Source organism: Nelumbo lutea, chromosome 1 (assembly GCF_056320005.1).
Source record: "Nelumbo lutea isolate HS-2025 chromosome 1, American lotus-T2T, whole genome shotgun sequence".
Lineage (NCBI taxonomy): Eukaryota > Viridiplantae > Streptophyta > Magnoliopsida > Proteales > Nelumbonaceae > Nelumbo > Nelumbo lutea.
In genome coordinates, this window is record NC_142684.1 from 161479703 (window position 1) to 161496434 (window position 16732).

Genomic DNA, 16732 nt, shown 5'->3' on the forward strand with positions numbered 1-16732 from the left:
AAGAAAAATTCTTGAAACCAATACCTCCTTATTTCCACTTTTATATGTAGTAATAGATTGAAGCAAAAAAAAAAGTAATGATAGATATTTATATGCATCTTACCCTAATATTTCAATGTAATGGGTAAAATGTTCAAATCATTTGACTCAGACGGTCGAACCACTGACCCGAAAACCGGTGGCCTGAACGATTCCGTTTCCGGGTATTTAGGCAAAAAAACCATTCACCCGACATCAGACTAATGAGAGTGTCACTTTTTCGTAATCTACCAATAAAAGGTCACAAGTCTCCGTCCCTCCTTCGTTTGGAGAAAACGCTCTCAGCAGTCGTCGAGGCGGAGTTCATTCAATTCCCAACATTCCCTTTGTTTGATTTCTGCAGGCATGGCCAGAAACATCGGGTTTATGGTTCCTTTTCTTCTTTCGTTATTTATATGTGAAGCTGCGATCTTTCGTCCGATCACGGATAGTCACCGATCTGCTGCTTTGGAGCTGTTTATGCCGGACGATGGATCCTACGGAAGGTCTCCGATAAACCCCAATTAAACCCTAATTCTCAAATTCCATTACTCGTTGTTTTTTTGTATAATGTATACCTTAAATCTCTTTGAATCGGATTGAGAATGTCAAACTATGCTTGATTTTACACATTGGAGATGTTGAGTGTTTTCTACTTGAATTTGAAGCTGTACTAGAGTGATCGCATTACCGTGTTGACAAATTCATTCTCTTAATATCATTACTTAGGACTCGAGTTACTGAGTAATTGATTTTATGCTATATCTTTCCAGCTTAGAAGAAATATACGAGGCGTTAAGAACATTTCAGATCCTTGGCATAGAAAAGAATGTTGACCTCAGTAGAGCCACATGTCTTCTCATTGTCGAGAAGCTTAGTTCATCATCTTCGAGTACCAAAGATTTGTTTTATGCCTTGAGGGTTAATAGCATATTGAAGTGTGATATTAATGCCGAAGTTTTTGAGGTATTTTTTTTTCGAACTATTGTCCAGTGTTTTGATTTATTCTTTATGTCTATTGAGTCAGTACTATGTATTAGCAGTAATTTATTTTTCTTATGTTTTAAAGGGCACTATTTCAAAGCTTCAAACCATTATTAAGGATGCAAATTCATTGCTGGATTTCTACCACTCAATCGGAGGTTTGGTACTTATGAAGGTAACCGTTACTATTAAGCAATGCAACATAGGTGTAGGTTTTGCTTTCCAAACATCATTGTGATTCTACGTCTTCCCCCCCCCTCTATTTATTAGCTGTGTCCATCTATGCACGAGTTTTCATTATCCAGGTCTTACAAAATTTAGATTCTATACCAGCTATATTATTGTGTCTTTTCTGTTATTGAATGCTAAGAAAGGGGGGTGTAATCTTGCCAAGGTAGAAAGTGATAAGTCTTCTTATTGCACTCTCTGACATGATGCATAGGACTTTTGATAAAATCAACCCCTTTGTTTTATTTTCTTTTTTGATTGTGTCATGCAGGGTGAGGATTCTAAAATCAATGTTCATCTGGCAGATGCAGATGGAGTTTTGCATTCTATTAAGGTCATTATAGTCAATATCACTGTATTAATTGTTCAACTTCTATAACGATCATCCTCTTCTTCCATTTGCAGCAGTAGAATTTATACTGCCGATAGATAAATTTGACATTGATATATTGTTGACAGGCTCTCAGTCAAAGTGATGGAAGATGGCGCTACAGTTCTAATTCCAATATTGCTGAATCTAGCACTTATGCTGCTGGTATTGATTGTAATTCCTTGTGTATTTTAACAAAGATAATATGATGTTTGCCGTTAAATGCTATCAGATGGCCCAGATAAGTTTTGTGTATATTATCCTTATTACAGGGATAGCACTGGAAACAATTGCTGGAATAGTTTCATTAGCATCCTCTGAGGTTGATCAATCAATGGTAAGGTGGCTTTCTGTGCTACTCCTGAGTCCTGACTGTCAAAGACTTCATTAGTTCAATATTTGGAGGCTAGCTCATGTAAGGATGATAAGGCTGCTATTCTTATGCATTTATTATTTGGTTTAAGTATGCCATTGTCCATGAAGTCTTCTGACATTAAGAAAAAAACCTATTACCCAATGTTGGCCGCAGCTATGGGTCTTGTGAGGGGTAGACTGGTATGCCCTAACCTTTGTTATTTTTCTCATGCTTGGCAGCCCAAGATTTTACCTTTACACTAATTAATGGCCCCTAAGTCCTTTGACATTAATAATGATTAAAAAAGGTCCAGACTTTGAGAAAGAGGTAGCTTCAGATGGGGTTGATGGCTTGGGAAGATTTTTTTTCCTTTTTTCCTTTGCCATTAATTTAGGGAGTGGACATTTTTGCATTATATTGGAGTTAGAAATAGATAATTTGACCATCCAAACAACATTGATGCTCTGAGACTTACTGAATGAAGTAAATAACTATACAATCGTTTATAAATGTTCTACTAGTTTAGTTAGTTAAAACTGAGCTTACCAGTCCGTAGAAATTGATTCTGTTCTTAAAGAAATAAACATACTGAGTTGTGGTCTGAATCCAGTCTGAATTCTCTTGTGTTTGAGGTAGATCCAAATATCAAATTCTATTTCATAGTTTTTTTTTTTTGTTGAAAAAAGGTAAGGTAAATTTCATTAGATGTGAAAGATTACAACAAACCCCCAAGGGAAAAACTCTTAGCCGGTTAGATTAAATTGAACTCATTTCTTGGAGTTTGGCTCATTTCTTGGCAGAAGTTAGAGACATCTTGGACTCAATGCAGGTTAGGTTAAATTGAACTGGATTCCCAGGGAACTGGACACTGTAGCATATGGGTTAGCTAAATCTGGTGCTCATAGAGATTGTTTTTTTAGTAATAGTGCTCTACCTTTGTAACCTTTATCTGCTTTGCTTTGGTATACATCTTCTCATGTACCACCTTTTATTAATAAAATCTTAGTCACCTTTTACTCAAAACAAATCACTTGTTTTCAGAGGCAGGCAGATTATGGTTAGAAAATGAATAATCATGTGGGAAATTCTATCAGAAAACAGTAGCTTGCTGTGCTCAGGGAAGTTTTCTCCATTTAACCAGTTACCAGACTCACCACTACAGGAAAATGTTTCCAGTCATTTCTTAAAACCACCCTTAGTTGTACCTCACCACTAACATGATATCCTTTTATGGTCTTTGTAATTCTGTGGTCCTAATATGCTGAAGTGTTAACGATAGAAAAAAATATGGAGAAAATAGTCAAACACAGTGAACTGTTCTTGATATGCTTTCCCAAAGCGTTTTGAGTTATGGATAGGGTGATACATTGGGTCAGAATACTGGACATTTTCTCACAATTCTCCTATGATGGTATCTGGAGGAAATTGGGAGAGGTGGCAAGAACCTCTTTAAAAAAGAACCAGCTCTTTCTCTTCTGGTTGCCTCTTGTTGAAGGTTTTATTAAACTAAATTTTGATGGGGGTAGCCGAGGAAATCCTGGCGCTTCTAGAGTAGGGGGAGTTTTTAGAGACAGAGATAGTAATATTGTTCCTTTGTCTTAGCCCTTGGGACCAACAGGTGTTGGGGATTTTATCAGGGCTGAATTCATGGATGTTGTTCAAGGGGTGCAGATTGCAAAAGAGTTGGACATGGAGAATTTGCTTATTGAAGGGGTCTCTAAGGTGGTGGTGGGATGGTTGAACCGTTGAAGAACCCAGAAACCATAGCATGGGCTATAGCAATGTAATGAAGAGATTCAAATGGTTAACTAGAAACATGACATTGAGGATACAATGGGTTTGAAGATAGGGAAATGGCATGATTGACACTTTAGCAAAGCAAGGGGTTAATAGGAAATTTTTGTATTGGGATCAATTGTAATCTGATTTAAGTCTTTGTGAGAGGTTGCACCTCACTCCTCTTCAAGAGTTGCTTGTATTGTTTGCATATTTTGATGATTCTTTAGTAAAATTTTAAAGTTCTTTATAAAAAATCTTTCCCAACCAATCAACAACTTGATTTCATTAGAGCTGTCAATGGACCGGGTTTGGATTGGGTCCAGTCAAATAAGGTTGGATTTGGAGTTTGGATGCCCGTTAAGCTTTTCAAATTTGATTGGACCAGTATAAGGTGAACTGTTATATTATAGGATTGGATTGGATATTATCAAATTGGAGTATTGGACCCATTAAGAAATCAAGTAGATTTCAAATGTTAATTTTTTTTTTTTTTATCAATAACTGTGATTTCAAATGTTAATTTACATTCTCAATTTCTTACTTATGAAATAGATGTAGGTAGGGTTTCTCAACATTTGAAGCAATCTAACTATGTAAGGTTTATTCTCTGTCTTTCTCTTTAAGCGCGAGAAACAATGTCAGAACAAAGCGAAGGGATAGTATTTTGAAGCTGGTCAAGTGCTTGCTAGTTGTTGGTGTTTGTTTTCTTCTTTCTCACTGAATTCCTTTTGCAGTTTTTCTTCAAAAACCGCCTTTGGGGTTTTCAAACTCCCACTCATTGTTGATGCTCTTTATATTAACCATTACCCACCAGGAGGTCTAGGTAATGATTTCTTTGAACAGATCTTATCAATTCCTTACATGGGAAATTACCCCGTGTTGGTGGGAAATGTCGGAAATTTGGCAGGAACAGCAGGTTTGGTGGTCTTGCAGACTTGCAGTTGAGATCTAGCATTGCCGGAGGAGGTGTTGGGGGGGGGGTCATGAAGCTCTTCATGTCAATGTAAAGGGCCCTGTGGGAACTGGCACTGGCATACCTTGGACACTAATGGACCTTCCCAGCCATTCATCCATGCACATGAATGGGGTTATCTATGGCATGGCAAACATACTAGCAAGACAAGGGGTTAACAGGGCTCAAATGTTCTGTGGAACCACTCAGAGGAGGGAACAATGATTAATCTAATGAAGGAAAGGGGTTCAGGAGTAATCTAAAGCTATTCAAAGTAGCATGAGGGGTGCTAAGCACAATCCTCATTGACCACAATTTGATAAATTCCTTGAAAGCTACCAATCAAAAAAAAAAAAAAAAGAGAATGTGATTGTCTAAGAAAAAATGTAGTTAGAAACTTCTGTCCTCATGTGTCATAACTATCCCATTTGAGAGCACTGTGCAGCTGCAGTCCACCAGTTGCAAGGTGAAAGAACAAACCTGAATATGCTCTTTAGTTTAGCCAAGCAGTTTTGCCCTGCCCCCAGCAACGTGGTAATGGACATTGAAGATTTATGCATAATTCATTAATGATAAAAAAAGGACTTATTCATAACTTAATCTAGTTGTGCTTGTATATTTTCCAGAAATTGCTATGTTTATTACTTGCAATGTGGTTAAAAGGTATCTAACTAGCATGCACTTTTTCTTGACAGATTGCTACAGTGAAGAATGACATTACCAAGCTTTTTGACAGTGTTGAGAGTTATGGTATGTATTAAGAAAAAAGAAATTGTTTCATATGTTCTCTCCTCCCCTCAACTTTCCATCCCATATATCTTGCACTTTTTTTTTGGGTGTGACTGCTTGATGCATATGCTCATAAGCTCAAGAATTTGGGCTTGTGAGATGAGTGCACAGACTGACCTTTGGAGAAGGAGTTGTTGATAGATGCCACATAAGCTCATAAAAGGGCTTCACTGTAAACTTTTCTTTCTACAGCATCCCAAGCCCAAACATGGGGTTCTCCCATACAACATATACCAAATGAAAAACACAATTAGATTGGCATGCCGCATAATAGGGTCCAATATAGCTTATTTCCTTCCATATCCCTGTAGCTTGGTTATACAACTGAGTTGGTTGACCTCAGTACCCTTCTGAAAGATGTTTAAACGTGGCACTTGTGCCCCGTGTCTCTCATTAAATAACTGATTTTCCACAGCCCAATGGGGTTTCTTCTCATCCAGTTCATCACAATATGAGATTGAACCTGCGAGATTCACATGGTTCTGGACATTAGTAAGAAAACTCCCTGAAATAATGATAGCAGCTTTAGCATTTTTCCTCAAACCTCTAGTATGTTTTTTTCTTTTAATAAAAAGTTACTAGGTTATTGGCTTTTTGAGTGGATGACTGAGTCAATCTGCTTCTGTGCTCCAGGTTAGAAGTATATCTCTTGTCTTGCTTTAGAAGTGATTTATTCTCCTGAATGGATACCTAAGTTCTATTATATAATGTAACTCTGCATTTTCTCTATAATGAAAGAATTCCAGTTTGTATTAGAAGTTAGAACTTGTTTGTTCTTAGAAATTGGAACCTTTTCTTGGTGGTGGTGAGATTCTGTCCTGAGCCCTTATCTTTTGTTTGATGAAACCATAAAGGTAGAATTCACTATCAAATAAAAAACCCATAAAGGTTAGAGTTAGGACTTAGGGTGGCAACTGGCAAGCTCTACTTACTTCCTTTTCCTAGGCTTCTCTATCTCTTCTTTTTCTCCTTGTTATTGTAGAAGTCCACCATCCAAAGCTTTAGCATATTGGACAAGAAAAAAAATGCAGCACTTACATCCTCTTGATGGTTGTCCATTATCACTTCCTTGCTACTTTTACCATTGGTATAATATTCATATAAGTGGCCTTAATTATAAAGGTGCCATTCACCTTTCATCCTATATCTAAAGGTCAATGGGAAATGACTAGAATACTGAACATGAGTATTTGAAAGACTTTGCTGAATTGGTATTTGTTTGATCTTGATGTCACTTTCTTATGAAAGAGTTCATTTTTTACACCCATAGTTATCAAGGATTTTGGGCAAAATTGGGCGACAGTGCGGTGCCTAGTCACCTAGGCAATGAGAATTTTATAATAAAAAAATTAAAATTTGGGTACTTTCCTATTTTTATATGCCATTCGACTTGGCAAATAGAACCACTTGCACTTCTCCTTGGAATGCTATTTTGGAAAATTTTCATCTATTGAGTCAGGTCATTGGGTAAGATGCTGCTTATGGTAACAAATTCAAATTTTGGGAAGACCATTGGTGGGAGGAAACTGTGTTCAAAAGCTGCTTTCTAGTTTTATATTCCATTTCGAATTTTGAATAGAAAACCATTGCAGATATGGCGAGTGTTTTGAATGGGAGTGTTTCTTGGACTTTGGGCTTTAGAATAGGCCTTTGAGACTCTGAAAGTGTTTTGGTGGTGGAACTTCTTTCTGTTTTTGGGAGGCATTTTCTTAGACCCGTCAACTCTTGATTCATGTATTTGGTCTATTTTCCCTTTGACATGTCTTTTGAAGATCAACACTTGTGATACCTTGCAAAAAAGGAGACCAAACTGTTGTGTTTCTCCTCATATGTGTCCTTTGTGAAGCAAATGGAGAATCTGCATTTCATCTACTAATCCCCTACAATTATACATCCAATTTTGGGATAGACTCTTGTCTCTTTTTGGTAGTAGATGGTCTCCGCTGGAGGATATAGAGATGTTATTGAAAAAGGAACCCCCAAGACAAAGCAGGGTTGTTAGGGGGGATTGGAGACGAGAAGGAGAGGGTGATGGAAGAGTAGGGGCATTCAAGGAAGAAAGATTTTGAGAGTTCTTGTTCAAATTTCTGTAGAAGAGAAGGAGATACAGAACTTGGACATTCAATTATGAGGTGGTTAAGGCTTATTCTGATGAAGAAAATTATTCAAGTGAGGGTGATATTTTTCTTGATGAAACTCAATCAATTGATTTGGAGACAGTGGTGAACAAAGAAGTGGGGGTAAGTAAACTCTCTTGGGCTTATGTTTTATTGGGGGGGGGGATTTGAAAAGAAAGCTTTTAAGGAGTTGGAAGGAAAGTTTTGTAAACCTCCGAAGGCGAGGGAGCATTGAAAATTGGACATATTGTGGTGATTCTAATATAAGCAATGGAGATGATCAAGATAGGTTGAGGTCTTCTAGAGTTGTAGGCGATTGTTTTAAAGAGGGTGTTAAGGTGGTAGAAGAGAAGCTCTTTGAGAAGAATGTAGTCGAGAATCTTAAGGATCCTAAAGTTATCAACAAGATTCCTAATGCAGTAAAGTGATTTAGGACCTAGATAAACCATCAAACTGTTCAGGTGTTGAAAGTATTTGCTAGAATGAAAGAGGGGGGGGGGTATTTGGGGTGGAGCCCATTAAAACTAAAAAAGCTAATAAGGAGAAGCAAAGAGTTTCCTGTTCATGTCATAATTGAACCTAACAAAGGAGCTGGGGGCACATTTTAAATGGACTAGGAGGTCAGGAAATGCTTTGGTTAACACTTTAGCAAAGCAAGGGGTCATCTTATGTCTTTGTAGATGACAATTGTATTGTTTCTCATATTAAATTTAAGGGAAAATGCCTAATAGGTACCCTGTACTTTAGGTCGAGTGCCAATTTTGTACCCGAACTTTAAAATGCGACAATCTAGTACCCGGACTATAGATAGTTTATGCCCTTAGCTCCAATCAGCATGATGTACATTATGACATTTATTGTAAATGAATAAAGTACATATTTGATTCATGTTATTATGGTGTGTTTTTGTATAATACCCTTAAACTAGACACATATGAGACTCGTGTTAGTTTAGAATCTTCACAGTCGTCAGACACTGATGTACCGCCAAGTTGGTTGGGGTGGCTTGTCTTAGCTGCTAGGGTGAGACCTGAGGTACATGCAATGTGGGTTTTCTTGAAACCCTGAACCATACCAAAATTCCAGTATTGCCCTAGACCTTGGAGATAGATGGGCAAAACTAGAATGTTACACCTGACCCCTAGACTCGATTATGATGCTGCACTTGGTGTTGGATTGGGCTATCTTTGATATGCCAATCAATGAGATTCTTAGGAGAGGTCAAAATCTGGGTATGTTGGGACAATCTAAGAATTCATCTGAGTGGGTGGTCATAGTGATAGGATCAACTCCTTTGTTGGACAAAGTGAATGATTGGGATGTACTCTCTCTGATGGAAACCTAAACTGCCGGCAATTGATTTCAACCATTGAGCTTTGCTTTTGCAAAATATATTTATATAGAGATATACATATATATGGTTTCAAAATGTTTTTTGAAAGGTTTTAATTCCTGTGATCCATGTGAGTAGAGAGTGCAACACTGCACTTTGCAGCCGAGGGAGAGGTTCTCTCTTGTTGGGTAGTGTTTGATCATTATGGGTTGAGAGGTTAAGTGTACGACCATTGAGGGTTATACCTAATGGGCTAATCTTGCATTTGCCCACAGTCCTTGGGCCTTTCATAAGATGATTGGACCCAAGGACTATTTAGTGTAAATGTTGGGCCCATTGAGAGCCCATAGTGATGGACTCGGGGGTTCACTGTATTCATCAGTGAATTCGGCCAGGCCTTGTAACAGAGGCTAGATTGAATCCATGTGGCTGATGTGTAGATCAATGATAGGATCCCACGCCATACAAAGAGAGCCAAGTTAGCCAGCATTAAAGTGGAAGTGAGCCTGAAAGCTTAATGGGCCTAAAAGCCCATTTGGAACTAGGTTAATTAGATTAATTAAATAGGGGTGGATCTGGGATTTGGATCAACAGATAAGATAATGAATTATCCTTATCCACTTAAAGAGTCCAGATCCAAATAAAGATTTAGGTCATTGGAACTCCTAATTTGATTAGGAAGGTTGATCTTTATCTGCAGATAAGATAAGAGATTATCTTTATCACTTAAAGAGTCAAGATCCAAATAAAATATTTGGATTAGGAAACTCCTAATGGGATTAGAAAATTTTCTCTTTAAGGTTATAAATAAGAGAGTAGGGCGAACCTCCAAGAACACATTTGCTGAATATAGAGAGAAGACAACACAATTAGACTGCTCTTGCCTTCTCTTTTTCTTCCTACTCTTGCCGCCCCACCCTGTTTGATCTTCAGTTCTTGGATTCGTTCAAGATTGGATCTTGATATTGTTTCTTGCAAGAAGAAACAATCTAGAAGCTGTGCTCACTGTCCTATTCGATTCTTGCAAAAGAACCACTAGTTCTTGGTGAAGAACTATCTGCTGATCTTGCCTCACCCAAAGCTGTGTCATCTTCAGTGGAGGGAGGATTTGGTACTCTCTTTGGGCATGAACACCTACGTTGGGAGGAGCATTCTTGCGTGGATTCCATATCAGCTATATCCCTCCCTTAATTTGGTTTTAGATTTGGTCTGGTTTGGTTACAAGAACGAACCTTGAAAATGCACTTTTCTAAATTGGGAATAGAATTCCCGGAAGGGAGTAAAGAAATTTTTGAAATTTCGCCCAACCCTCCTGCAGGGTTCGGCCATCCATATGATGGATCTCCCCTCTGTTCATGGACTTTCAATTTGCAACGATCTAGTACCCAACGTTAACTCACCGTCAGTCAAAATACAAAAAGACATAATTGCCCACCTGCGGTTTTGAGCAATGCATGAATTCATTTTCGAAATGACAAAAATGCCCAAGCTATAATCCTTTCTTTGCAAGTGGGAACCACTGTTCACCCACTCTATTACCTGAAATTCCGAAGAAATCAATTCTGCCGGTGATGTCAAGTGAATGCGGCGCCAGAAAAGTTGAAATCGACATTGAATGCAACCGGAAATTTCCATATTTATAATCTCTGACCTGAAGAAATTCTTGGCTTTTTATATGTAGATTGCCTGTAAGTTAGGGCTTCTGATTTTCTGGTTGTGTGGAGGAAGAGCAGAGCTTCAGAGGTACACTCTTTTGCATTCTTCCTTCAGAGCTTCAGATTGTTCTGTAAAGTTGTACACCTTTGGAGGAGCAGAGCTTCAGAGATACATTACTTTGCATTCTTCCATTCCTTGATCGATAATTCAGACGATCAATATGAAGATTTTCTGTATAAACAACGAAACCTTTTATAACAAACAACGAACAATCAAATCTGGGCTGATACCGAGAGTTACTGGAGCTGAATCAGCCCGGTCTCTATCCTCCAGCTGAAGATGCAGAAAATTCATCGATCACATGACAAAACTAAGAAGCGGCAGAAGAACAGGCGTTACCTAAATTGGGATTTTGGCCCGAGTGAAATCGATTGCTACAAAGAGAAACCTGGCCGAATTCGATTTATTCGATATGTGAACGAGCGATGAGGCGAGCGAACGCGAATTAATCAGATCTGAAAGGAGATCTGCTTCGAATAGAGAGGACAGTTGGGGTAGCTTCTTGTGCAGCTTCTAATTCCTCATATAGATGAGGGAGTCAACTTCAGCAGTGAAAACAGGGATGTGCTGCCATGCGAGATCATCATGGGTTCGGTCGTGGTGGTAATGACAGATCAACGACAGTTGTGTGAAACTGAGAAAAGAGAGAGAGACCGACACTGAGACTGGATGCACTCCAATATGCCACTGCTGTGACGAGTTGCAGGTTGCAGCAGTGGTGAAATGCCGCCGTCGCGTCTATTCGTTCACAGGGAAGAAATGACGAATCAGGGGGTTTTCCAAGAAGAAGAAGAAGAAAGAGAAGAAGAAGAAGAAAGGAGAAGTGGAAGAAGAAAGAGAGGGAGTACAGGTGGGCGGAGAAACCACCGCTGCCCGAAGTTGCAGCGGCGGTTACTGTTAAAAGTGAAACAGAGGGAGCTGGAGGAGGAGGAAGAAGAAGAAAGAAAGAAAGAGATAGGGAGAGGAAGACCGGAGATGGGGGTTGTTTTGGATTGCCGCTGCTGGTTTGTTGTCGAGAGTAAAGATTCGCCGGTGCTGCAACTCACAACGACAATGACAAGAGGGGAAAGGGAGAGTGAATAGTGTCTGCAAGGGCCTTGCAGTTGGGTGTCCCACCTTGCAAAGCAGAAACAACATGCTCAATTGCTCCTTAAACAACCAAGCCCACCTTGTGTGGCAACAGAAGCAGGAGAGCAATGATGCTTGTGCGGAGTTCCAGTGGGGTTTGGAGGAGTTGATGTGTAGATTAAAGAGAAAGGAAATTAGGGAAAAAGGGTAAAATGGTCTGAATCTTATCATAAAGGTTAGTTTTGGCATTCGGAAAATGTTTAAACCACACTTGATATCACGTGATGGTTCTGACTGACGGTGAGTTAATGTTGGGTACTGAATCATCGCAAATTAAAAGTTCGAGTACTAGATTGTCGCATTTTAAAGTTTGGGTACTAAATTGGCACTTGGCCTAAAGTACAGGGGGTATTGGGAATTTTCCCTAAATTTAATGAAAGTTACCATTTCCTATAAAAAAAGGAGTTTCCTGTTCATGTCGATTGATACAATTGAGTAATAAAACAGTTGTGCAGGGTTAAGTTGAAGTTTAGTGCACATATGTTGGTGGGTCTTTTCAAGGGCATGGAGGTTATGATTTGCTTGTTGAAGGGTTGAACAGGTTTTATGTCTGGTGGTAGGTTGGGTGTATTCCTATTCTCTGTGGAGATGTACAACAGTACAAGTGCGGCTACCTTAAGGTCCATTTGTGAAGATAGGAACAATCAGATTTTTAATGAAAAGAAATGGCCCAAGGAGGAGATCATAGAAACCATTAAGTGGAGGATAGTAAACTGGGTAAAAATAGTGAAAGGCTTTGAGCATTTATCAAAGGAAGATATTTTAAGGGGCATGCAGAAGGTGGCAAAGTCTTCTACCACTAATTCAATCAGATCTAGGGTTTGGTCTAAACCAACAGAGCACCTTTGGAAGCTGAACTTTGATGGTTGTAGCATTTGGAAATGCGGGACCCACAGGTATTTTGAGGGGTTGTAAGAGATATAAATGAGGAGTTCATAGTCATATATTTGGGACCAATCGAAGGAAAGCTTTACTTCAAGGTCTGCAAATCTGTAAGAGAATGAATTTGAGCAACATTTTGGTTGAAGGGGACTCTAAGAATGTAATAGGCTGGCTAAAGAATGGCACACAAAGCACTTGGCAACATAGACACACTTTGAGGGAGGTGAGGAAATTAGCTAGAGGTCTGGATGTAGGCTGGGTTTGGACTTACAGAACAGAAAATATTGTGGTTGATCCACTTTCTAACAAGGAGTCAATTGGGCTGAATTGTTTTGGGGAGTGTTGATATGGTAAAGTTATAAATGTAAATATGGAAAAGGGGAGGTCGCCATAAGGGTGTCAATTGGACTGGATTTGGTCCAATCTGATCTGGTCCAGTATGAGTCCATTACAGTTGGACCAGGTCCAATCCAATCCAATCGATACTTTGGGCCATTTTGAACCGGTCCAATTTAATCTCTGGACCGTCCAATCTGCTCAAATTAGTTTTAATTTAGATTTGTTCCAACCCAAACTTGGTCCATTGACACGTTTTCAAGGCGCCAAGGCGAGGCTGGACGTCAGGGGGCGCCTAGGTGATGGATTTTTTATATATAGAAAATATAGATCCTAGGGTAGTTCCCTAGGTACCATAGCCATATTCCCTTGATAATTATTCATAATTTTCATAAGAAAAGTATAGAGTTCATGTTAAAGTATAGAAAATCAACATATTCATGAGCAGAAAAAAAGAAGGAAAAGAAAATTAAAAAAATATAGGGTCTGAACCCTTATTTTTGTTATAGGAAAAGAAGAAAAGAAAAATGTGTTGTAGTAGTAGTAGAAAATGTGTTGATTAGACCTTACTTATTGGTTCAGGTTTTAAAGTCTTTGAGGGTTCAATACAGCATTTAGCAATGTTTGCATTGATTAAATCCTAACAAATAAGAAAATAATAAAAACAAATTAGTATATAAACGCACAAAATGAGTATTTTAGTTTAATAGTGCCTATTTTATAATTATAATATCAAAAAATAAAGAATAAAAAAGTATTTTACAATACATAGTACAAAACTGCTAGGCGATTAGGCAACGTGAGCCTCAAAGGGCGCCTTGTTGCCTAGGCGTCGCCTTGACAACTATGATTGACACTTGTATTCTTATCTGTTATCAATGGACCGGATATTGGTTCAATCTGACCCAATCCAATATAATCCATTATAGATGGACCATCCAACTAGGTCCAATCCAATCCAATAAATACTTTGGACCATTAAGTCTGGACTGGTCCAATTCAATGTCTTATTGGCTCGTCCAGTTCGTCCAAATTGATTTTGATTTGGATGGAGTCCAACCCCAAAACCGGTCCCTTGACGCCCCTAATCAATGAATAATTTTTCTGTTGCTTATGTTTTTTTTTATTGGAAACGGTAACTTTCATTAAGGATATTAATTAAACATCTTACACCGTCAACCACTCAGACAGAGTGTTGACCCCAAAATAACATCAAGAATTACAGTACAACCCAAAATAAGTTTTCCCTGAAAGTCCGTCCTCTATTTTGCCAAACTATTTGCCACAGAGTTTGCCGATCTCCTTACCCATTTGAATTTTACTTCAACTTCCCTTGCCAAGCAGATTATTTCCTTTATTTGCTGTCTGAACTTCACATACACCCAACTTCTTTGTTTGCAGCCACCCTATTAACAATTTGTAGTCTCCTTCCACCTCCAAGTTCTGAAATTCCCATTGCTTGACAAATCTCAGGCTTTGTAGGAGAGCCAAAATTTCAGCTCTCAAAGAGTCTCCCACTCCTATGGGACCAGAGTATAGTGCCACCATTCTGCCCTCCCCATCCCTAAAGACTCCCTCAGCTCCCAAGGATCCTGTATTACCCATGGAGCTTTCATCAAAATTTAATTTTACCCTTTGTTGTGCTGCTGGTGTCCAAGAGGGCTGAATGCAGGTTGTCTGGTTGAAGAGTTTGCCACTGCTGTCCAGCCCCTTTATATATCATCCGCTGAAAAATCTTTAAATAAATCACTTACTTTCAGCCAATGTATGACTTTAATGGCTACACAGTCAATGATTTGTTCTGTTGATCTTTGTGCCCCTTGGAATATTCTGTTATTCCTTTCCCCATAAAGACCAAAGAATGGCTACTCTTGTTGCCCTCCACATCACTCTTCCCCTTTTCTTTGAAAGTAGGAAGAAACTTGGGTTGAACAGACTTGTCACATTCGGGGGAGTAGTCCACCTGCAGCCAAATAAGGAAGAAAACCAATCTCATACACAAGAAGCAAAGGGACAAGAAAGTAAGAGATGTGTTACTGTCTCACCATTTCCCAAACAAAGGCAACAAACATGAGGGGAGAGGCAATGATTCGGTCATCTTTTTTGTAAATTATCCAAAGTATTAATCTTCTGAAGCACCACCTCCTAACAAAAGGCTTATAAAAAATATATTTTTTTCTGTTGCTTACTTGCTTATAAAAAATAGTATTTTTAAACATATTAATTTCACTATTTTTCAAAAACAATCCTAATATAATTTTACTTAATGGGGCAATTTTGCATCAAATTAGCAACCAAAGAAGGCTATAGTTTTATATGATAAAAAGTTTGAATAGAGAGAAAGTAAAAGAGAAAAAGAACGTGGGTGGAGTTGCTGTTTTATTTAATGTAAGAGAGAGATAATAGAAAAAACAAAAGAGAAAAACTCTTTATACTTATATTCTTTCTTTTTCTCTTCTCAAAACCTTAGGATCTTTCAACAATAAAACTATAAAACAAAGTATAAATTATGTTTATAGTATATAATAGAATGTATTAACACACACATTAGTAAGATGCAGCAATATTAATGATATCATAATAATGCTTTTACCTTGTAATTTTTGTCGCCTGGGTGGGCACCTTATTTCTGAAAGTGAAGGTGTTCCAGCAAGGTGCCCAACCAAGGGAGCTTAGTCATCTTGGTGATGCCTTCTTTGGGTTCTTTCTCTACTATGTTTCTGCTTTTTGTCATATGCACAATGGACAAACCTCTCCTATCATTACTTACCAACAGTTAAAAGTGATAGTCTTCATAGTTGATCATCAACTCGGTGCAATGTTACATTCTCTCTCTCTCTCTCTCTCTCTCTCTCTCTCTCACACACACACACACACACACACACACACACATGCACATGATTGTGCCAGGAAGCCTTTCATCTTTGCCAAAAAAAATTATTTGTCTTATCCGTGATGGTGTTCCTTGCATGCAAGACAATCAGACAACTCTGGCAGATGCTCAGAGGTAGTGTTTTGTGGGTAGGCGTGGGTAGAGTTCTTCTGGGCAGGAGATCCAGAGTCGTATTAGTCTACTGTTTGTATCTTTACTTTTTTTCTGGAAAAGGTAAAGTAAATTTATTCGGATAGAAAAGGAGAACAATACAACAAAACCCAGGCAAAAAGACTGCCTGAGCGCAAATCAGATTACAGACTCATCCAAGACTGAGAAACAAACAAGTGAGCCAAATTCTGATGCTTAAACTCCTTAGTAACCGACACCCAAGAGATCAACTTGCCCACAGCTCTCTGCACCAACTCTTCAGGGCTTTTAGCTTTACTACAGAAAATTCTATTATTTCTCTCAGCCTAAATAGACCACAAAACAGCTGCAGGAATGGTCTTCCACACTAATTTTCCTTTCTTGTTGAGGCCTTCAACTCTCCAACAGTACAGCAGATCCTAGACTGTTCTTGGCATAACCCAGCTCATTCCAGAGCTTTCACGAAATGTCCCTATACCATGGAGGAAGTTGGGCAGTGAATGCATAGGTGATCTGTAGTTTCTGAAAAAGAACCACACAGACCCCAGGAGGGGTCCGAAATCTGAATGCAACGTCTCTCCAGATTGGCTAGTCAAACATTTATCAAGAGCCATTGTCCAAACAAGGAAGTTAGCCTTGGAGGGGCTAAATTGATTTCAAGTCTGATTTGCAGGAAAATTCGATTGACCTGAATTTTTCAGCTTGATGAACAAGGATTTAACA

General features: G+C 38.7%; 1 protein-coding gene across 1 annotated transcript in view; it reads left to right on the forward strand.

Moving 5' to 3' along the window:
- The first annotated feature begins 237 nt into the window (after window positions 1-237).
- LOC148878778 (dolichyl-diphosphooligosaccharide--protein glycosyltransferase subunit 2-like) overlaps window positions 238-16732 on the forward strand; it is a 33247-nt gene continuing 16752 nt past the window's right edge. The window contains exons 1-7 of the mRNA XM_088973320.1: window positions 238-524; window positions 792-984; window positions 1088-1177; window positions 1502-1564; window positions 1690-1765; window positions 1873-1937; window positions 5382-5436. Coding sequence (XP_088829446.1) covers window positions 385-524; window positions 792-984; window positions 1088-1177; window positions 1502-1564; window positions 1690-1765; window positions 1873-1937; window positions 5382-5436 — 682 coding nt within the window. The 5' untranslated portion in view covers window positions 238-384. The remainder of the gene's footprint in view (window positions 525-791; window positions 985-1087; window positions 1178-1501; window positions 1565-1689; window positions 1766-1872; window positions 1938-5381; window positions 5437-16732) is intronic.